At 43.6% G+C, this 23,104-nt stretch overlaps 1 protein-coding gene across 1 annotated transcript; it reads left to right on the top strand.

Moving 5' to 3' along the window:
* Nucleotides 1–2,108: 2,108 nt before the first annotated feature.
* Nucleotides 2,109–20,562, top strand: MXRA8 (matrix remodeling associated 8). The gene is made up of 10 exons (XM_009977378.2): nt 2,109–2,157; nt 8,757–8,777; nt 9,214–9,522; nt 10,093–10,194; nt 11,442–11,900; nt 15,773–15,931; nt 17,034–17,064; nt 17,999–18,075; nt 19,546–19,623; nt 20,527–20,562. Exons 1-10 carry the CDS (start codon nt 2,109–2,111, stop codon nt 20,550–20,552), a joined length of 1,311 nt encoding a protein of 436 aa, XP_009975680.1. The 3' UTR covers nt 20,553–20,562.
* Nucleotides 20,563–23,104: the final 2,542 nt, after the last annotated feature.

Genomic DNA, 23,104 nt, shown 5'->3' with positions numbered 1-23,104 from the left:
TGTCTCCATGGAGTACCATGGGAAAGCTAATAACTTGTATTTTTAAGGTCTCCTATGAGAGTCCTACATGTATTTAGCTCTGTTCTACAGATGGACATTTAAGAAAGTTTTCATTCCCTTTCCCCAACATTTTTCACTTGATGACTGATTTGATTGTGTTAAATCCACTAAACACTGTTAACTATAAACAACAATAACAACAGAAAGCAAGCAAAGAGAAAAGCTTTACCATGTTTGTTGTTTTTTGTTGGTGGGTTGTTTGTGTTTTGTTTTTTTAATATAGTAGACTATTTCCTGACTTTATACTCATATAATTTTCCTGCAGGTCTCGTATTAAAAGACTCCTGGCTGATTAGTCACCTACATGGATTAGGTTGTTAGGCCTTCACAAGACCAGGTTCAGATGGAGCCATATTCCAAGTCTAAAGCAACATTTACACCTTTCATACCCGTAGCCGAAGGTGCTTTATGGAACAAGTTGCTGAGTACTCTGATTCTGTCTTTACCATCTTGTCCCACTTGAAAATAAAATAAATTTTTCCACTGGAAACGAATTGCTTTTTCAGAACTCAGACTTGGATTGATGTGAAAGAGAAATGTCTTAACGCAGAGTCAGCAGAGGAGACTAACTTAAACTAGTTTAGGGCCTGTTCTAAATGGTTCAGCCAGCAGCCCTATTAAGCTGTTCCTAGTACCTGTGCAGGTTGCTGCCCTCTTCAGCTTAGGCTGGTAAAGTTTCAGCTGTTTAAACAGTGGCATGGGGGCCATGATTGCATTCCATGTTTGGTTAGCCCTGCCGTTTTAAGGAGTCTGTCCCCTCTGAACATTCCGCAGCATCTAAAGAAGTTATCCCCTAAACTGAAAAAATGACTGTCTGGTCTGCAGATGCAAACTAAGGTGATCTGAACTGTAACTGGGCTGTGGGTGTATGTGTACACGTACACAATATATACACCCTTTATATATTGTATATATTTTCTTTTGCGAAGCAGTGTTTAAGAATTTACTGCTTCTTTCTCTGCTGTTTGTCATTGATTGTCTTCAGTAACTGCGTTAATGCCCCTCATGATTGTGGGACACAGTGAAGTGGGTTACATAGACACAGTTAAATGCATCAGAACAGGCTTTAGGAACTGGTTAATGTAATTTGACTGTCCCTTAAGCAAAGACTGATGAAAATTCAGTCGTTGCTTGATGTTGTTGCTGTGTCTTGGCACTGCTGTCAGGGCTGGTGTTATCTTATGAGTACACAAAGAGAAGAGGAGCAGTGTATCAGGTCTTGTGCCAGTCAAGCAACTACTGGCGTAGTTCAGTTCTTGCATGATGGGCTGAAAGCATAATTTCTAAATCTGTCCTGACCTTCTGTGGTCTGGCCTCTGTGACAGGGAAACCTGTTCCCCACATTGCAGTATTCTGGAGCTTTAGTTGCATTCTAGGCTCTTTTGCTCCCACATACTCAGTCTTTGTCACTATTATCCTTTTGCTAAGGTAGCTGCTATTAAGCCCTTGCTTCCGAGTCACAGGACAGAGTAAATGTTGTTTTCTAGGTTGTCTTCTGAGACTTGAGCCTGAAGTAAAACCATGTGAGGAGACAAAGATCAAAAAAACACTGAAGGCAACAGAATAAATCCAGTCTCAAGCAGACAGCTGGATGAGTGTCAAACAAAGGAAGGAACAGCTGGATCAAGTAAAGCACAAGGAAAATTAGTTCCATCCCTGGGGGGAGGGAGAAAGATTGTTTCGTGAGCCCAGAGCTGTATGGGACCAACTTTACCCGATAAAACTTTTACATCAAAGTCAGGGGCAGATCAGAAGATCCCAGAGGGAGGGGAAAGAGAAGAGTGGGTGTTAGTAGGAATTGTGCAGAAAGCGTTAGGGAAAGGAAGGAGGTGGAGTGTGAGTGTAGGGGGAGAGCAGAGTGAGGAGGTGGGGAATTGGAAGTTGTAGGTGGAGTAATTCTGCAGAATATGAGCTGCTGTCCACAGCTTTCTGGATGTAAATTGATGAGGTCATAGTGTTTTCCAGTTACAAAAAAAAAAAAAAAGTTTCTTAAAAAAAGCCTTCAACTTGTTTTTCAAGAGAGACGAAAACACAGAGAAGCTGAAGAAATGGAGCAACTAGCAAAACTCCTTCTGTGGCAGATTTTGCTTCAGCAAAGTAAGCTCCTAGCTGATTGGCGTGATGTTACTTGTTTTTATTTCAGCTGCAGAGGACGGGGCTGAAGGTTAGCTAGAAGATTTTGAACTGTTATCTTTGTAAGATTTTGTTTAGATTACTAAGTTAGCTGTGTTTTTGTCTGTGAGGGGAGGGAATCATGGATTTCTTATGCTTTTGGAGAGGAAAAGAGAGAGAATGGAGAAATGTTTGAGGTTGTTTAAGCAGTACTCCAGTCAGCATGTTTATGCAATCCATTTTTTTTCTATCAGTTACCTTGATCAGCAAATTCAAAACCAATAAGCTTGAATGTGAGTACGGTAAAGCTTACATAGTTAGATTTATGTTATCCAAGGTTATTTTATACTTTGAAGAGGCAGAAACAGCTGGTACGTGTGTGTGTGTGTGTGTTCAGGATGGAGGAAAAAATTCAAGTTCTTTTTTTTCTTTTTTTCCCCCCTGTCAGCATAAAGACAGAGACATAGGAATTCATTTTTGGGCAAGGTGCAAGAAAGGGATGAGGACAAGTCTGATGAGCTTACAGTAACAGAAATAGCTTGTACCTTCTCCCTAATCACAGAGTTTTCTGTAAGAGCTGAAAGCAGATTCAGGGTGCTGAAAGCCTGGCCCCAAGCTAAGCAGAGAAACCCCAGTGAGACTTGGGTGGCAGGGGAAGATTTGAGGATTAATAGCAAAACCTCAGCAAATCCACACTTGAAACACTTGGGACTCTAAGGAAGGCACCTGTGAGCAAAGACCAGTTACAGCTCTAAGAACAGTATGGAGAGACTTCTTGCAGGGCACTGACAGTAGGAAGTGTGGAGCAAAAGATTTTTGGGGACCAGTGTCCCCCTGCTCTTCACAGCTGTGTTAATGAAAGGTCATGGCTAGCCACCTGAGCCTCTCAGAATTTCTCAGTACGTAGGTGGAGTAAGCTGAAGAGTTCTCAGTTTGGTCCCTAATTAATCTAGTTTCTGTGTCACCACCTCACCGCCAGTTTTGCAATGCCTCAAGGCAAGGTCTAGGAATTGGCAGCGTATGGGATCAGCCATAGGGACAGAAGGGTTAAAGTGGCTCGGAAAACTAATGTGTGGGGATGGGTTAAGCCTAGAGAAGGAGAGGCCACATATTTTATTTCAGAAGCACCAGCCAGTCCAGCAGCTCCACAGTGTGGTTCAGCATGTTGGCAGAGCTTGGGGAGCACCCAGGGCAGGAATAGCAGGTTGGGTTGCTGTAGAGCCGTGGGGGAGCTGTGTAGAGGCGACAGAAGGATGGACAGACTTTTTCAGGTGTTTTTTGGAGAGAGAACCGTCTGTATGCCAGGCAGCCCTGATGTTTGAGTCCTGCTATCCCCACTCAAGTGAGGTTATAGCATAATGAGTGAAGATGGGGAGAAGGGAGGAAATCTGTGCCCTTCCATATTTGCTGAGATGATCCCTTCTGGAGAAGAACCACACCCTCAAGTGTTAATGTCTTGCAGGGAGGAGCAGCACTGTGTTTGGAATGGCTCTACAGACTGTTCTGTGGGCCTGCAGCCAACGTGAAATACACAAAGCAGAGAAGGGTTTGTGAAACTGAGCTAATATCTGAACCGTCCGTGAGAAAGTTAGGGCAAATCTGAGGGATCCTGATTGTGCAGCAGCTGAGATGGCGACTGGTTTCTTGTACAGACAGCAGGCTTTTTCCTTTCTGCCACGGCAGCACATTCTTCCTTTTCACCGATTCATGGGCATGTTCCTACCTGCAGTGAGGTGTTGGAATTGTTGGGACTAGATGGGTGGTTGAGGGCTCTCCGGTCCTGATGTCCGTTTTGAAAGCAGAAGACTGCTGTTGAGGAAGTTGTCCTGGGAAACTTTTAAAAATAAACAAACACGGAGACTTAGATAAAAGCCCAGTTCAAAGCCTGGCTTGACCATCAGCTGGCTTTGTGCAGGAAACTTTGTTTTACTGAAAAGCTTAGTCTTGCAGTCCCAGGCCAGTAGGGGCAGGTGATGAATGGGAGATGTCTAGGTGGGACTATGGCTCATTATCTCCCCGCTTTGCCTTTTCCAGGTGGGCTCAGATGTTATTCCTGGTTATTGGTCAGTGGGTTGAAAAAAATGACTACCAGAAGAAAGCTGAGCTCATCTGTGTAGCTGTCACCTTGATGTTACTGCATCCTAACCATTATGGCCTCTTAGACACTGGTCAGCTCCCTAAAGAGCCACTGCCATTCTCCAAAAGTATTTGGAAATAGATTGGTGGCACAGGCAGCTGTTGTTGCAATAATTCTGTAATGGCTCTACAGAGACCGTTAAATCCACTGCATAGACAATGGGATTTATGGGAGAAATAAGGAATCTAACACATGCAGATTTCGTGAAGAACAGGTCCTTTCTCTAGGACTAGACCATCCTTCTGTGCTCCTAATGAAAAGGCGATGTCGTTTCCTCTTTGAAAAGAAAAAAGAGGCCGAGACAAATCAGGAGATACTGGAGAAGGAATAATACTGTGCAAAGGAATAATGAGCTTACTCAGGCAAGTAGAGCATCAACCTCACAGACTGTTGTTTCAACCCATGTGCCTGGTGGGTTATGACACTCATTTCTCCAATGACTTCTTAGTTTATTTTCTTTCCTGCCCACTGCTACAATCTGAACTTCAGTGGTGGTTGTTGCCTTGTAAGGCACCTTTCCAGGCAGCTTATCCTTGCTTTGCAGACATCAATGGCAAGGCTATTCCTGAGTTCAGAAGTGCTGAAGGTAGAGCTGGTGTTGTCATGTCTCATGGAGTGTATATACTGCTTGGCACTCAGGCTACCACTTACGGTGTTCGCAGTTTCCTTTTCTGCTCTGGTAGTCTTTCATCCTCCAGTATGAGACAGGGACTTAGTGGTTTCATTAGCACGTGCGTCTGCCTATGAAGTAGATGCTCTGCCAGCAGCTATGTCCAGGAGAGAAGTGGTGGTACTGTTCAGGCAAGACCCAAGGGACAGTTCTCTGTTTGAACTGCTCCAAGGACACTGCCTAGAGAGCTCTGTATATGTAAGATGTCTTTGGAGCCTGAGGCTTTTACTTCTACTTTGCCTGCAGTTTTTGTGGCTTAATTCTTTACTTGAAAAGTGGATGGGATTCAAGAAGCAAGAGCTGGCTCTGCCTTTTACAGGGGATTAGGAAACACTTTTGCAGGCTGCTTTCCTCTTCCTATATTGTGGGACCGGCAGAATACCTCTGAGATCCTGCTGAGAGGCATACTGAGTCTGCACTGAACACGTCAGTTTTGTGGATGCATCACCCAGAGAGAGGTCAAAGTGATTATCCATAACATGGAATTTGAAGTTTTAAAAGCTACAGTGAGTTCTTTGTTGACAGCTATTAAGGTATTTGGTGGTTTTGAAGCTCCAGGTCCTGGAGTCCTGTGGTTACAAAAGTCCGAGCTTTCACTAGGTGCATAAATACTCCTTGATTTTACAGTTGCAGATTGGGAAGTGTTGTTCACCAAAATAACCGCTTCCAGTTTACCCCAATCCTGTAGTTCATAACCTGTCAACTTTGCTGGTTCATGGATATGTGTCTGAGTTTATTCAGTAGCTACCACGTTATACAAACAATGACTTTAAAAAGCATGGCTGGGGGACATGTCTTGTTTGCTCTGCTTGTCTCACATAGCAGAGCTAGGTCTCATGTCAGAGGGAGGAGACTGAAAAGAGAAAAAGGCTTCTTCTTTCTTTAACTATTGCTCTATGTCCAGGTTTTTGAAGTTCAATTGTTTTAAATTCCATTTTCTCCAGGCATTCCAGAGATCAGAGACATTCTAGATTCCTTAGATTTCTAAGTGATCTCATTTACAGCTGTCTCAAATAAGTTCGAGTCTTATCTATGGCCTGATACGTGTGCAGATTTCCAGCACTGCTGGGGAATCAGAACAACCAGTTCTTCCTTCCTTGTCTTGTGGAGTTTCCGTATCTCTTGTAAAGACTTGCGCTTTCTTTCACTTCTAGAAGTTTTCTTATTGGCTGCAATGCTGCTATCTTTTTGATATTTGCACCTACCACTTTGTCTGAGACTATGAATGAGACCCTAGGGCAGGCTTCAGACCCAAAGCTTCTGTCCAGAATCTGAGTGTGCACAGACCAGTAGTGAAAAACCCTTTTGCTTCCACTTCTTGTCTCTGTACTGAACCCCTGGACCGTTCATCTTTGTGTGGCAACGCTCAGCAAGTCAAAATAGCAGTATGGTAAAATACAGGCGAGGCATCAACAGGCTCTCCCCTTCTCCCCACAGGAAGCAACATCTCCTGCTCGCTCAGGGGCAGATCCAGAAAAACCTTGGAGTGTAATTGGCAAGTAAACGGAAGTGCTCCTGCCCTGCTTGTTAGGGAGCTGCTAGCAGAAGCTTTAACAGTGGAGGGAAACAGAAGCTGTCAAAACCCACAAGACATAAGCTTTTCTTGTCTAACAACTGTTACATTACAGACAACTTCACTGCTTCCTTGTTTTGCAGAAAGTTGTGTTTGAAAGTGTGCTGGAGAAATGCGGGTAGCTAGTGGACAGGTCTCCAGCAGCCTAGCCTGGCAAAAGGCCCCTGTGGGTGGGATGGAGAGTTAGGACCTGGGTGGTCCTTACCATGCCAGTAGGGCCAGCTAAAAGATACAGAACTAGGGGTTAGTGCTATTGTTAGTTTAGGGCTGTGACAGGCTGTTGAGCAGAGCATGCTGGAAGGCTTAGGTGGATACTTTTGTCATTTGTTAGATTTATGATGCTGCGTTTGGGCTCAATGTTTTTACATTAACTTGCAAGAGGAAAGGAGAAAAGTAAATGCATTCCTCTTGCTGAGTGAGGAGAGGGTGTTTCTGCAGCACCAAATCAATTTGCTATTAATGAGCAGTAATGCAAGACTCTGGAAGCACTGGCTGTGCAGCCAGCTAGCTCGTAGACACTACTCTCCAGCACGCAAGTCGCTGGTCATGTTGTGATGCTGTGTTGTCCCCTTGCCACAGGGCAAACAGCACCAGTTCAGACACAGGGCCATTGCTTTGTCACAGTGATACCAGTGGATGCTGTTGTGCTGGGAGCTGGTTGTCCTATCACAAGTGAGACTGATTTCTTCTGGAGAAGGCTGATTTGGTGCTGTAAAAGAGCTTTGTATCATTCCTTTGTTGTCCTAAGCTAAATCCAAGTCCTGGCTTCCAGAAGCAGAGGCTGGCAGCTTATATTTTACCATCAGGCATTTTGCAGCCTGTTAAGAGAGACCATCAGATGATGAAATTATAATGTCTTGTGTATGGTGTCTCTTGCTTATATCCAGAGCAGTATAAACTTCGTGCAAGATACTTTTTTTTTTTTTTTTTGTGATGCTGAGATTATAAATGTAGAAAAAATAGCTTACATTTGGAGTGTCTTTGAACTGGCAGTTCAACAGATGGTGCTGCTCATTTTTGTTCTCTGGTGTCACTGCCCAGTGTTTTGTGATAGGGAGAGGAAAGGAAACAGAGTTTATTGTCAGCCCATGCACTGAGGGTGTCATTAAAATAGCCCCAGTCTGGAGTTAATTTATTCTCTTTTGAAATGCATAAATTCCAGAGCTGAAAAAAAAAATACAGCCTTTGTCCGGAAGACATTGTGCCTATGACATTAGCAGGACAAAACATCAGATGATCTATCTGGAACCCACTTGGGCTTGACTGGTTAGAGAGATGAATGATGTCATTGTGTTGGGAATCTGAATTGTGCTCTCGAAGCATGATGTCAGAAGACCTCCTAGACCCCTCCTACACAAAAAGCAGGAGAGACTGGACCAGAGAAATGCAGAAACAAAGGCATCAGTTCATTTCTTGCAGAGTTCTTCATACATAGATCTGAGTCATGTGAGTTAGAGTTGTGGTTGCATCCAGGGCATTACGGTGTTGACTGCGTGGACCAGGAATGCGAGCGGGAGAGACTGGGGGGCATGCTCCCATCCTAGCAAGGATATGTTTGCCTAGCAGAGTGCTGACAACAGTGTGTGTCATGAGTGTGAAGCGAAACGGCCAAGTCACATCACTCCTTATTTGACAGGTAGACTCAGCACCCTGCAGAGTTACAGAATTCCCTCAGTGCATTAATCCCTCCATTAATTTTATAGGAATTTGATTTGGATTCATCTTGGAGATGAAAGTTATCTTTTGGCTCTCAATCTAGTGCATCAGCAGTGTGGATCTTCTCTCTACTTGGCCAGCTCTAACCCCCATCAGATGAGCTGGGGTCAGCTCTGTCTCCAAGTCTCTTCAGGCCTTTGCATTAGCAGAAAAGGGATGTGGATGTCTGCTGGGGAAAAGATGGAAGTGAAACTGTCATGTTCATTTCTCAATGTTCAAACAGCACAAAAATGAACATGGTTTTAACTGTTCACGTCTAGGTAGTACCCCTCTACTCTCCTCTGGTGAGATCCCACCTGGAGTACTGTGTCAACCAACGTTTGAGCCTCTGGGCTTAACTCGGTACACATGTTAAATAAGTATGTGAATAGAGAAGAGAGGAATAGATGGAATAATAATAGAGGGGGTGGCTGCTGACAATGAGTGTATTTGTAGATTTTTTTCTTCCTTTTGTTGTCAGTAACATTCTTTTTTTTTTGCTTTGACAGGTTCTGTTTATTCATATTCAGGTGAGTGACATCTTTGTAATCTGCCTATTTTTGTGATCTTGAGAAGAAATGAGAGGGATGTGAATTTCATGACATGCAGTGGGGGGTTCATTGCTAACTTCCATAGGTATGAACCATGCATCCCATGAACTAGTGTCTCTAAACTTTGATTAAACTGGGGGTTAGGATTGGGAAGGGTAGGTAGGACAGGTCAAATCTACGATCCTGATAACAGACATCACAGACATTGCTTTCATGGAATGAAATCAGTGTGTTTAAGTGGCTTTCTATTGTATTTCTCCATGAGAGAGCTCTATGTTGGTCTTGAAAGTTACTGTATTTTGGGTGGAAGATATGCAGAGATTCTAGGACAAGTCTGTCTGAGTCCTGCTGTAGTGTCTTCTTCACATGCCATTAATCTTATAACTGCTTTTTGTTCTTTGTTTCTGGCTGTCAGTCCCAGCTGATGCCTCGAACCCGGACAGTGTTGTAGTGTCAGTGTTAAATATCAGTGCTACATTGGGGTCACAGGCTGTCCTGCCCTGCAAGAGTTACCGCATGGTGTGGACCCAGGATCGTCTGAATGACCGCCAGCGTGTAGTCCACTGGGATGTGTACAGCAACTACTATGGAAATAACAAGATGGAGAGGCTGTGTGACATGTACTCAGCTGGAGGTCAGCGTGTGTACAGCTCCTACAACCGAGGGAGGATATTCATGCCTGAGAATGCATTTACAGATGGCAACTTCTCCTTGGTGATCAAAGGTACTAAACAGCATCTTTTCTCCCTATGCTATCTGCAGAATGGAGGATTCATGACTAAATTAACTTTGTGGTTTTCAGTGAAAATGACTAGTTTACAGAGCATTTTCTATAACTAAATATCAGTCTAATGAGGTTGCTGAGGTTCTCTGAAGCGCTGGCAATAGTGGTTTATTTCCCTTTGAAACAATCCCGTTTTAAAAGAGAATTGGTAACAATTCATTGCCTGAAAGTCACTTGGGCTTCTTGTGGACCTTTGACTGTATTTCAGTTCCTGAACTATGAACCATTCTTCCTATGCCTGCTCTTAGCTAAAATTAATTCAGCTTTTTCTTTCCATCTATTAATACAAATAAGTTCCACACAAGAGCAAATAAACTGAACAATTTGTTATATTAGGTGAGATGATTCTTCTCTGTTTAGCCCACCCTGGTGATAAGGATGGGTTAGAACTAAGTTATATAAAGGCCCTTTTGCATCCATGCAATCATTTGGGAAACAGTATAAATGATGAAAGTAATCATTGTCTCAGTATAAAGCATTCAACTTCCTCACTCTTCCCTCTTGTTCTAGGTGTTGCAGAGAGCGACGAGGGCACATATTCTTGTAACCTTCACCATCACTACTGCCACTTATATGAAACTGTGAAAATCCAACTAACTATCACCAAGAAAGGTAAGTGTGGCAGACAGCTTGGTGTTCCTTTCTACAAGGGACTTGATCTGGCAGCTGGAGTCTAGTGGCCACCAGGGCGCTGTTGAATTCACAGTGGGCCTTGCTGGCTGTTCTGCTAGTGTCAGAGAAGAGCAGTGTGGATACAGGGTTTTGCCCATGCCTTCTCAGTTGCACATTCAGGGTACAGATGCCACAAGAGGCTTGGAAAGCATCAGGAAACAGTGGTGCTCACTATGCTGTTTGCTATCAAATTCCCTGAGTTTCAGAAATTTTATTCAATGTGTGTGTTTGTGAACCTCTCTCCTTTCTTGGTATGTGCCAAGCACAGTGCATGGAGCCTGTTAAGTTAATTTACTCTAGGCAGCCCAGTTAGCTAACCATCCTGTTACTATTCCAGCAGTAGAACATCCCTAGTAACAATCCATCATCAATCAGGTTAGCCGCAAAGATCTGCCTTGTACATTGGTTGGTGAGCTTACCCTGAGAAGCCTGTAGTTAAAAAGCCTCCTCGAGTTACCACACCTTAACTCCAGCTCTAAAAGCAAGCTTCTGAGGGCTGCTGGCAGCTGCAGTGTGTGCCACCACCCATGCCACAAATGCATCACTACCGTGTCATTTAAGTTGACCTTTGTATAATGCACAAGTGAAGCTACTGGGGCTGATGGTGCTGGAAAGCTGTTGCAGGACTGGTGGGATAGTAGAGAAGTGCATCTCTTCTGCTGCTGTTCTCACAGCTTCCATGCAATAAAAACACACAGGCCTGCCTGTGAGCCCCAGTCTGCTCCTCTGTGTTTTGGTTCTGTTATTCCTTTTCAAGAACAAAATACAAAGCAGTGCTTCTTGAAGTCCTCCAGTAATTAGGGCGTTTGTGGATAGAAAAGCATTTCCTGCTCGGAGAATTGGGATACAGCATATTGAAGATGAAATCTGTTATTCTCGTTCCATTCTTAGTCTGTAGAAAGAGTATACTTCCTGCTTTCTGAAGTAAGAGATTAACTCGCAGTTATAAGGAAAAGAAAGTGGTCTTGCTTAATGCCCTGACCTAGGGTGTAGAAGATAAAGGTGCGTTTCTTTACTAGCTGCTGAAGTGGGTGTGAAGAAGGCACACTGCCCCTGTCACACATCAAGATCTTTGGAGGGGACGTGTTACAGGATCGCAGGGTCTGAGAGCAATCTTAGGTGTGCATAGGACAAGTGTGTAAAATGCGTGTACCAACGTTCTGCAACTTGTGTTGTCTCCTCCACAGCTGAGGATGCAAACGAGTACTGGGATGGGGAAAAGCCTGTGATTGTTGCCCTAGAAGGCAGCACAGTGATGCTCCCTTGTGTGAACCATAACCACATTTGGACTGAACGGCACAGTGAAGAGGAACAACAAGTGGTCCACTGGGACAGGCAGCCCCCAGGGGTTCCTCATGACCGGGCTGACCGTCTCATTGATCTGTATGCCTCTGGTGAGCGCCGTTCTTATGGGCCTCTCTTCATTCGTCAGAAGATGAACATCACTGACACAGCCTTTGCCCTGGGTGACTTTTCCCTGCGGATTTCGGAGCTGGAAAGTGCAGATGAAGGCACTTACTCCTGCCACCTGCACCATCACTACTGTGGCCTGCATGAGCGCAGGATCTACCAAGTCTCTGTGATGGAGCCTGTGAGGGAGAAGAAGGTGGTGAACCTCACAACTCACAACATTGCCCCAGCCATAGGTAAGTGGCCTCTGGAAATGATTCTTCTGAATGATGAAGAGATAAGTATCTACAGTTGCACTTTAGAGCTTGAAAGATCTCATAAGGCACGGGACAGGAATTTGACACATCACTCCCCACTCCCTCAGGAACCCTTTGCTCCAAATGCTAAAGTGTCCTTGCCTTTTCTCTGCAGTGGTCTGCAGGGATCACCTAGTGCCAGCAGGAGGGAGCGTGGTCAAGGCAAACCTGTGCCCTGCAGACGTAGCATAGACTCCATGGAAGTGTAGGTGCCACTTAGAGCAACACTGAGGTTTCCTCTGTGAAGGTTTCTCACATTTGAGCCAGGGGCTATTCCTGCCCTTAGGGTTAGAAGAGTAGATGAAGTTTTGCCTCCCTTGCTACTAGTATGTGGTTCTAGTGTATGGACTTGGTTGTTTCTGAGCTATTTCCATTACATTGGTATGTCTGGAGCTGCACACTTAGTGATACTGGTGAGGATCCTGTAGAGCAGCTTCAACACTGTGCTGCACCAGAAGTGGGGTGTCCCACCCATCAGGGTTAATTACCCTTCTTGCAGGGTAGTGACATCGTGTCCAGCTTCTGTTTTCTTTGCTCCAGGGCAATTCTGCAGCCTGTTCTGCTCTGCAGTGCTGACATGCCCTAAGGCAAACAAGCTCTTTTTCTAACAGGCTCCTTTTCCTGGATGCTTTTATGGAACAGAAGGTGTGGGGCAGAAGTCGATTGTGCTCTGCCTTTGCCGTTACAACGTGCTACTGTTCTCACCAGTGTAGATCTTAAGTGTTTCTCTCCTCTTTGCACGGGGTTTTAGGCTGTGCAAAGTGCCACACTGTGCAGAATCAAGCACTAGGAATTTTCCTCTGCCCTTCAGCTTTTCTGTTTTTTTTGTCTTAAACCAATTTTCAGATTTTCCACTGCAGTGAGCTATCATCTGACAGCCTGTCCAAACTCAAAACCATCATGCTTAGTTCAGGCAGAAAAAGAAAACAAAAATACCAAGTTTAATATTTTTTTAAGTCTTTTGGGTACAGTTCCTTATTAAAATTTTAAAATATTCATTGTGGCTTAATATTTATTGGCTGCTTAACATGGAATTTTGACATGCTTCATACGTTTTTTTAATAGGTCTGTTCTTCTCTAGCAATTGGCTTTTTCAAGTCACGGAAACCTAAACCTCCCCCCTGGGACTATGGTTGATGTCCAGAAAACCCAGGCAATACTGAAAAGAGGTGGCTGTTGGGGCTGAGCTGGCATAGAAGCCAGGACATACAAATATCAGTCTCCCTCCCTGCAGCCCTTTTGCTGCCCTCGAGCCCTATCCATATCACATTATGCAGATGGAAACTAGATCTTGTTTTCAGAGTTTCCCACAGAAGAATTTATTCCTGTCCTTTCTGGATGTTTTCTTGGTTGTTGCTGAATAGTTAGTTACCTGCTCGGAAGTTAGACAGAACCTACAAGTAATTTAACCTGCAAGGGCTGTCTTAGTTTGTCAGTAGTCCCCTCAGTGTTGGAGGAACTTTCCTTCCTGAGAAAAGGCATTTTCACTGTTAAAAAGAACAGCCTTAGAAGAGCTTTGTCCCCTACAGGCAGTGAACGCTCAGCTGGTCTGAGCACACCACACACAAAAATGTGCTGAGTTGATGGGAATGTGAAGGAGAGATCCGGAGTGCCTTTTTCAAACCCACTGCTGATGAGGAGCCTGCTGGGACATGCCCTATTTGTGTATAGTAAGAAAGGCTGAGATATTGCCTCATTCCATGAAAAAATGTATAGTTCTGGGGATATAACATAAAGCCAAAATGAAACATCAGGAGATAACAAAAGCAAAGCAATGAGCTTTTTCAGTTCCTGGCATAGCTCCAAGGCCTGAAGCCATTTCCAGCCAGGAAACTTCATCCTGTTTTGAATATAAGCGTGAGCTCCATTCTGCTCTCAGTTTCAGCAGTACAAATGTGGTGTATGTCTACTAATTCAGTGCATTTTTGCTCTGTGTTTGCTTTGGAGCAAGTGATTGAAGAATGGCATCTGTTGTGTCTAATGCTTATTGCTAAACTATTCTCAATCCTTTGCCAGCCTTGAAAAGAAAATGAGCCACATACCCAGCATTTGTGAGCTGTCTCAATGGAGACATCTCCATTTATCTGTGCCTAGGTTTCCCCAGTTATAAAAAAGGATGCATTCTACTGCCTTCCTGGTGATGCTGTATCAAAATGCTAGTATGACAAGTATTTTTGGTATTACTGGATTGAGTAAGCTAAGGAGGCCCAAAGATACTGAATGTTTCCACTGTTTGTTGTTACAGTGACCTCTCCAGTGTTAACTAAAGTTTAACTTCAGCTTCTACCCTATCTTGCAGTATTGTGGGAAAGCAAAAAGCCATGAATAGAATGCATTTATGTTTGACTTCTGGGTCAACAGCTGCTCCAGTGGCTACCATCTCATTATGGCAACTGCTGAAGAACCCCTTCATGATCCAGAGATTTGTTAAAGTACAACTGTCATGCATACTGTTTGCAGCTTTGCAAGTGGGTTTTTTGGTTTGTTATTTTTGAGCTTAGCAGTGGTGAAAAACACATGATAGTTTTTTAGCTCTATAGCCAGCAAGCACACAGCATCTAACAATGCCAGTAAAAGGTGGAGTGTTGCTGGAGTGGAGGGCTGGGCTACCAGACAGAGCATACGCTAAAACGTCTCGATTTTCTGGGACTGCTGTTAGCATTAGCAAACAATAATATCTGCTTTCAAAGTGTGTATTTCAATCCGCTGTCATCTTACTTAATTTTGTTGGTGGTGGGTTGGTGTGTTTAAATGCTGGAAACAAACTCCCCAACAACTGGAACCAGTCACTGTGCCAGCAGTTCCAAAAATATCAACATTTCTCACATTAGAACACATTTGTTAAATGGTACTGTGGCTTTTGGAATGCTTCCTCCCATCTTTCCCCTTATTCCCTCTGACTAATGTACAGGGTTAAACTCCCAAGAGAGTGGTGGGCTAGAACTCCATTCTGGTTCTTGCCTGGTGCGCTATGAATGTTCTCTGTTGGGAGGAGAAGGTGTAACTTTCAGCTCTGTTTCGAAGAGAAAAGCCTCCCCCAGCACAGTGTGTCTTATGGGTTTGCTGTCTGTGCCTGGGTTGGATTTGTCCACTCCTCTGACTGTTGCAAGCAGAGACGTCGCTTCCTCTTTATATGTCAAAAACGTTGACCTATTTATTTGAGATCTACAAAAATGTTCCACGTAAAAGTTTTGAGTTACCCTTCCTTGTGCTGCAGAACTGAAATGCTGCTGCACCCACAAATGGAATGGAATCTTGGCTTTTCTTTGTGGGTTTTTATTTTATTTATTTTATTGATTTTTGTTTTATTTAAAAGGAAACTCATTCTTTGGCATCGAAAATTCCTCTCACTCTGTAAATTATAACCCTTGGCAGGGAGGGGCTGCTTCATACTTTAGCTGTCTGGAGCCGAAGCAGCGTGGTGTGTGTGTTGTAAGGGACCCAGAGGAGGGTTGTTACCCTGCAGGAAGACTTGGGGCTGTCTACTGTGGCTTCTTTCTGGACTTCCCCTCTGCAATAAACAAGAACACATTGATAGCCAGGCAGCAGCAAGGGAATGTGCACCAGTCACTGTTAATACTTTTTGCTCCCGGGAAGTATAATGGTCTTACGAAGAGCACAGGCATCTTCCATCTGATAAGAGGTGCAGCATGTTGTAAATAGGCAGCCATTTGCCCTTTACTTCATGCCGTTCGGAAGAGTTTCTCACTAAATGTGGTTTTTGGGTCTACATATGGGCCCGCATGTGAACGTGCTTTGCTTTGGGTGCCAATTACAATTATCAGCCTGTTTTCCTTTTCTTCTGCCATCAGACCCAAACGTTGTTAGGGGCCACAATGTAATAAACGTCATCATCCCCGAGAGCCGGATGCACTTCTTCCAGCAGCTGGGCTACATCCTGGCAACTCTGCTGCTCTTCATTGTCCTCCTCATCATTGTTGTCCTTGTCACCCGCAAGCGCCGGCAGAGAGGTAAGTCCTGGAAAAGACCAGCCCTGTAGTGCTTATAGGGGTGTCTTATGACTGGAGAGCTGATTCTGCAAATAATTACTGCAAAGCACAATGCTGAAGGCAGTGATCCTCTTCTGGAAAACCAGCAACCTATGCAATGAGGAGTCTTTACAGGTGCTGATGCCAAGAGACATTCATTAGTGTGGTTTAAAAATTTCCAGTCCTTGATTTACGGAGTTGCTCTGTTGTAAGGCAGAAGAAAATCAGAAGTGCTAGATAGTTGCTCTTTACAAGTGGAGTTTATCAGAGCAGAAGGCCCACATGAATCCCTTAGTTCCTAAGGTGTCTAAGTCCTTGCTGGACTCCCTGTGCTGGGTGACTCTTTGTGTGTAATTAGATAAATGGACACTGAGATCTTTTGGTGACTTCCACACAAATAGTTTGGGATGCCACACAAAAAGCAAACACCAGGGAATGTCTGTCTTCTGGTGTGTTCTTTGCACCCACATTCATCCTTATTTACGTGTCAGGGGATTAGCACCAACACAAAATGGGGCTATCTCCACTGACTTAGGTGGAGGTACTTTGCAATCATAGAGGGGACAGACTCCTGGCCCTGGTCTTTGAATGGAAAAGAGGAGCCTGAAATTATCACCCCTTGCAGGGTGGGGTGAGACAGAAGTGTACTTAGATACCTGGCATGTGGGAGGCTGATAAAAACCAGCATCTGTAGCATGTGATGGATGCAGGCCTAAGCAATGACCTGGGGAGGGGCAGGTGCAGCACCAGCACATGAGAGATGACAGCTGTGGTTAGTATTTTAGTAATAAATCAGAGGTGGAAATAAATTAAGTATGAAGATGGCTGTAGTTTCTCATGGCTGGACATCCATAGCTCTGGGAAGGCCACTGGAAAGCTGGTGAGTACAGGAAAGAGAAGCTCCCTGTGGCAGTGGGACACGCATGAATTTTTGTGTGTTGGAAGGACCGTGAAAGTGATCATTGTAAGCATCACAATAAGGAGCACTGTGAATAAGTACTCAGTGTTCTACCTATCACTGTTACCTGGGAGGGACTGGTTGGACTGGATACGGCTGCTCATTCTGTTTCTTCTCCCTTTGTAGGTTATGAATACAATGTGAAGAAATACGGAGAGTAAGTATACTTGTGGAATCTGTTTTCTAGGGTTAGAATACATAAAAATGAACTTATGGGCCCCAACCCTCAGCTCTCATTAAGAGCCTAAAACAGCTGAAGGAAGATCTGGTTAGTACGAGTACAGCCATGTAAAGCATAGGCTGTTTGATAGAGTTTATTCATTGCTTTCCACCAATTCTTTTGCAGCTTTACACTCTAGTCATTAGTGTGATGTTTCCAGGAATATACACTTGCGTAATGATTGCGTATCAGGGAGCAACTTCCATGCTGTAAAACTGTGGAAGGAGAGAACGGTTTGTAGGGCTGAGAGATCATTAGGAGTTGGTGGTAAAGGAGTAATGCACAGATCTACTCTAAACTGTACTGTGAGATGGAGCCAAGTTTGTGCAGCTGGGTTCCTTTATGTTTTGTAATATGTTATTGAAGTGGAAGAGATGGGGAAGTTCCAGTGCAGATTGACTCCCCATTGTTCTAAGCTCCGGACAAACACATGGGGGGAAAAAAGAGCCAACTAGCCAGACACCTCAAGGTGTTAATAGAAAAGACAGTAAAGGGAAGAGAGAGGAGAACTGGGTTCACTAGTAAGCAGTATGACCAGCCGAAATCTGTTCAGTAAGTTAGAGGCAAAGACAGGGAAAGTACCCATGTGGTATGGCTACCAGGGCTGTTATCTATGTCGTGTTTTCTCCAGAGAAGCCAAATAGAAACCAGAAAGGGTTCTGTAAGGATTGCTGTGCAAATCATCAGTACTTAATAGAGAATGAAATCTTCTATGGATTTTTTTTCAACTTTTGTCCAGATATATAGCAAATAAACACTGTAAATTAAATCCTCTAAAGTAGCATTAGAAAAGCTATTGTGGAAAAGTGTGAAAGGAGCCAATTATTAAAGGATGTGACAATACCATTTTTCTCTGTTATTCCTTTTTCAGGAAGGATGTAAATCTTAAAGAATTTACAGTCGACACAACAGATCTGACTCAATACAAAACTGAAGACATCAGGCTGGGTATGCATCAGCTAGCAACCATTCTCCAAACCAGGTCAAAACTCGTCGTAACTGTGGGTTTTCTAATGGCATTTAGATGCCCATTTTGAAATGTCTTAAGCTCCTGATTTTAATCCTGAATTTCTGAGATTCTCCTTTGAGAATCTCAACCCACAAATTGGTGCAAGCAGGGGGACTGCAGCTGGAGAGGGCAATCCTGACTTCTGAGTTTAACTAGAGGCAGATCAATGAGGTTGTTCAGTAACAAGGCACAGCTGCTTTTGTTTCACCTGGGGTTTCGGGGCTGCTTTGACATGCACTTGAAAGAAAAATACAAATGAGTGCAAACCAACGTGGAATGAAATCTAGATAGCATCTAGGGAAGAGGATTCCTCAAATTTAAGCAGTTTGTGTAGGAAAGAGGATCCACAAGGCAGTTCTCTAGACTAATCTCCTGTCCAAGAAACTAAAAGCATTTGTCAATATGAATATAATCATTCTACAGTATATAAAAACTAACTCAAAGTGAGGAATCTGGAGAAAAAAATTCTAGAATACAAAAGATAGAAAATAAAAAAAATAATGGAACTTGTAGTAACGTGAAACATACTAAAAGGGGGGAAGGAAATTAATCTCACTGGTGATGTGTGGAAGTGTTTTTGTTGGGATATGTAGGACTGACTGAGGGAACTTAAAACATTCCTAAAGATGGATGCTGCTCCTTACTAGAGCTTGAAGGTGCAGCCTTGAGTTTATTGTATCAGGAATTGATCAGGAGTGTTTTCTTGCTTAGACTTGGAGTGGCTTGTCTGTAAAGCAAAATTGATCCTCTTGTCTGCACTACCCTTAGATTCCTGAAGACTTGCCATGATGCCAGGTTCACTCCTGATGCAATTTGCTGTACATCAGTGAACTGTTGATAAACCATGAAACAATTGAGTCTGTCCCTTTTTTTTTTGTTTCCTCTATGCACCCTGGTAAAGGTACAACCTCTTAAAAGAACAAGCTGACAGACTTTAGGTCCCAAGCTACAGAATTGCTATAAGGGCCCCAATAAACAAGAGGTAGATAGAAAATCTGAAGTAAAGAGCAAAGGAATTGCAGAGGGTGGGCTGCAAACCAGGACAGCAGCAAGTACAAATTTTTCTCTGTGTGTCTCAGGAATGCTCCCCTGAGAGCAAATTCTTTGAATAACTGCATTAGTCATGTTCATGTGAGCTTTCCCTAGATGATCCAGGGCTTTTTGTCCCATACTGGAAGAATCTGTGGTACCTATGAGGAGGAGGAGACTGAAGTATGCATAACTGATTAGTGCCAAAATTAAGTCTTAGCACCTTTCCTTTTCCTGCTGAGTAATTCCATGAGTTACTCCTAGACATCCTAGGCCTAGAGTACTTCAAGGAAGGACCGATCACGTCTGCCTCGCCTGTAAAGCTTTGCTTTCTTTTAATGTTCTAATGGCTGTCTGAATTATACTCCTCCCTTACACAGATTACAAAAACAACATCCTGAAGGAGAAGGCTGAGCAAGCCAGAAGCTTCCCAGCAAAGAACATCGATTTAGACAAAGGTAATATGACCTGCTTCAGCCCAGTTGGTGGCTGTGGGAACCTTCTGATGGGTTGAAGGAGGGAGGAGGGAAGAACAGAGTTTAGCAGTGAGCTGACCAAGCCAGAGCCGAACGAGGAATGATAAACATCATGACAAATGACAGCAGGAATAAGAAGCTATTTCACTTCATAGCCTTTCATCATGGAGCCACAAGATGCAAGTAGTGATTAGGCTTTTAAAAACTTTTGGTGTGGCACAAATAGAATTTTTCTTTATTGGAAAAAGAATGCCTCGCAGGGCTGGAATAGTGCATTCTGTACTGTAACCTCAGAGGGAGATGTATCTCAAAAATGTCCTGGTATGGTGTTTGAGAAGAAAACACTATGCAGAAGAGAGTGTTTTGAGTTGTTTTGAGTTGAATTAGTTTATGGATAATGGGCAGTGACTTATTTCCTCCAACAAAAGCAAGCAGCTCACCCTCCCTAGGGACTGAATCTCCTTTTGCTTGTGCAGTATTAATCCTGAGTATTACGCCACAGTTCGTGGAGTCACACTTATCTCAAGCAGTGCTTGTAAGAAGTTGTTAGGTTCCATAACTCCTTTAATATGAATTTACAATATAATAAATGTAACTGAAGTGATAGCAAGAAGGGAATGGTCTGGAGAGTCCATGAGTTGCTTTAGACCTGCTGTTCTTGATGGAGTTCTCATTATATTTTTGCATACGTTCTTCAGAGATGATCTGTGCAATAATTTACACACAGTTTATCTCACTGTGGGCTCTATGAAGAGGGTCCTGGGGACGTAGTTGACTGCAAATGGTCACTTGTCACTGTATAGCGAAGTCCATATTACAGTGTTCTGCTTTGGATAGTTTGAGATCTGTCTTTGGGTACTGACCTCCATTTCAATTTGCTTTCAGATTTCAGGAAGGAATATTGTAAATGAAGACATTCCCAAGCTGCTGGCTGGACCAGAAGCTTCAATCAAAGATAGATAAATGGAAGAGAAATGCAGTTTCTTAATATCATGTCTCTCCAGTTACCATAGATTTCTTTTTTCGTGTAGACTTTCTCCTCACTAAGCGCAAGGGTATTTGCAAATGCTTCTTGAAAGAGACCGTCTGTCTTGTGTGCACTTATGATGGGTTTAGGATGCCTTTTCTTCTTCTGTTCTCCCAGTCCTCCGTTCCCCTTTTCTTTCTTGATATTATTGTTGGTTTTATGCATCAATGATTTTTATGAGCTGAATCAGCAGACCGTTTGCTTTGATGTTACTGCTTTAAATAAACCAACCTGCATCACTAATCTTGAGCCATCATTATATCAGGCATTTTTCCATGTAGGGTAATCATCAGAAAAATCATGGCAAAGCCTGATTGTGATCTCTCGTAGGCTGACATAAATCATGAGAAGAAGTATTGTCACGTAGCACTTTACATATTCCAGGTGGAGTAGACCCCTTCACAAATAATAGAAATAGCTCATTTTATGAATGGAGAAATGTCCATATCCTCATTTTGCAGGAGAAAGGGAGGCAGGCAAATGACCAAGGGTAGGGTTGGGATCAGCTCCAAAGAGCACTGGAAGCCTAACTCTATTTCTCACTCTAAGCTTGTTTGTTGATTTGTTTTTGTTTCAGTGCAGACCAAATCAAATTTGACATGAGCAGACACTTTCAGCTGAAGTTGATGGAGTTAACAGTGCTGTAATACCAGTCTCAGTTAGATCAGAACCAGAAATATTATGGAGAGGGCTAAACTCCTCTGTGGAATCTGGAACGTGATTTTCCTGCAGTCCTTGGGTGGATCCAGGCCACGCAGAGCTTGTGTGCACATCAAAACAAAGGTATGATTACAGCATAGGGAGACAGACTGTTAAAAGGAACAGCTTCTCATGAGCAGACCATGAGGAAGAAGAGTAACAACACACTCCACTAAATAGCCTGTTAGGAATTTTCATGGGCCAGAGTCTCAGAAGGGGAGTTGAGGAGGGAGATGAGTGCATTCTTGTGGATTTAGGCATTGTTTTGGGGAGCAGATACCTGAGATAGTGGGGCTGTGGGCTGAAAGGGAGTTCTACATATGAACAGTGTGTCAGGTGGGGATGTCCAAAAATTGGAAGTCAGTAATTCAGTGTTGTAATCCGAGCAAGTTAAAGCATCAGGAAAGCCAGAGAATACTAACAGTTTTACACAGCTCCTCTGACTGCTTGGGATGTTTTGTGGTGTCATTCCCAAACCAGGCACACCTGTGGTCCTTGGGGCTCAAAAAAAAAGATCTTTCCTACTGTTGTGTGCATGATGACAGTGGCTTGTGTTCTTGTTGTGCAAAGGTGAAGGTGGCCAAGGATTGCCAGCCTGCTCTTTGGTGGTCTGAAGAGAATGGCACAGGGAGGGATTGCGCATGGGCTTGGTGAATGAATGGAAGTGGGGTGGAGTCTCCAGATGTTGTGGGTGGTGGACGTGTGAAGAGGAGCTTGTGTGGAACTACTGTGAGAGTGAGGGAGGATGTGAGGGTGATAGTGTGGCTTCATTCTTGAAGTTATGCTCTGCTTGCAGCTGGTACCTCAGCCTTGATTTCTTCCTGGGGATGGAGGATTCTGAGGTCTTTGCAAGTAATGAAGTAGCTATGGTCCAAGGAAAGCATCTCAGTCTACCAGCTAAACAATTGGGACTGTGACCTGCTGCCTAGTATGATATATGTCTTGGCTCTTGTTTTAGCCACTCTTACCACTTATCTGAGAACATGTCAGTGCCATCTAATAGGGGCACAAGTTCGGTCAAACTGGAAAGAGATGTTGTCATGGCTGGGTGAAGCTGCCCACTGCAGGAGCACTTGCGCTGTAAGGGTCCAGTGCCGTCCAATGCTGTGGGCCTCCATAATGTAGGAATCAATGCCAAGCCCCATACCTGCTCCATTCTTTCCACCTCTGCCAACTCGGATGTCCTGTCTGACTGATGACAATGTTCTTAGTCATCTAAATCTCGTTTCAGCCCCGTTCTGCCTCCTCTCACAAACACCACTGATCTCTGCTGTTGTGTGACGGGGCTTAGTAAGACTCTTAGCAACTCAGAGGGATACTGCACTGGGTGTGATGGTTGCCGAGTTGCAGCTACTTACACTGAAGCTGAGCTCAGCTCCCCAGCTCTGCCAAAAGTGTGGTGGGTAAGGCCTCCTGTGTGCCAGAAGGAACCGTATTGTCTATTCAGAAGCTAGGATGTCAGTACTTCAATGCTCACTTTTTATAGGAGTGGAAAATGGACCATGTAAATTTTTATAGGTATTAATACTTCTCTCTGTTAGTGGGGATTATGTTAAAGAATAAATATATTTGAGGCACTTATTTTTAATGCCTTCAAATATTAAAAATGTTAATAATAGAATAGAAAGTAGAGGTGGAGGTGAGCCTTCCTAAACTACAGCTGGGAGGATCCTTATCTTTTAGTTTGCTTAGCCCTTGCAGTGCAATCTATACAGTTTTTGTGATTGGCAATTAACT

The sequence above is a fragment of the Tauraco erythrolophus genome, chromosome 23 (assembly GCF_009769465.1).
Source record: "Tauraco erythrolophus isolate bTauEry1 chromosome 23, bTauEry1.pri, whole genome shotgun sequence".
NCBI lineage: Eukaryota > Metazoa > Chordata > Aves > Musophagiformes > Musophagidae > Tauraco > Tauraco erythrolophus.
The sequence above is the reverse complement of the archived record's forward strand: the minus strand, read 5'-3'. Positions and strand labels throughout refer to the sequence as shown.

Coding starts and splice junctions, on each gene's coding strand:
- MXRA8 (XM_009977378.2), top strand. CDS start 2,109: ATGGAGCAACTAGCAAAACTCCTTCTGTGGCAGATTTTGCTTCAGCAA. Junction 2,158..8,756: donor GCAGATTTTGCTTCAGCAAA/GTAAGCTCCTAG, acceptor TTGCTTTGACAG/GTTCTGTTTATTCATATTCA. Junction 8,778..9,213: donor TTCTGTTTATTCATATTCAG/GTGAGTGACATC, acceptor TCTGGCTGTCAG/TCCCAGCTGATGCCTCGAAC.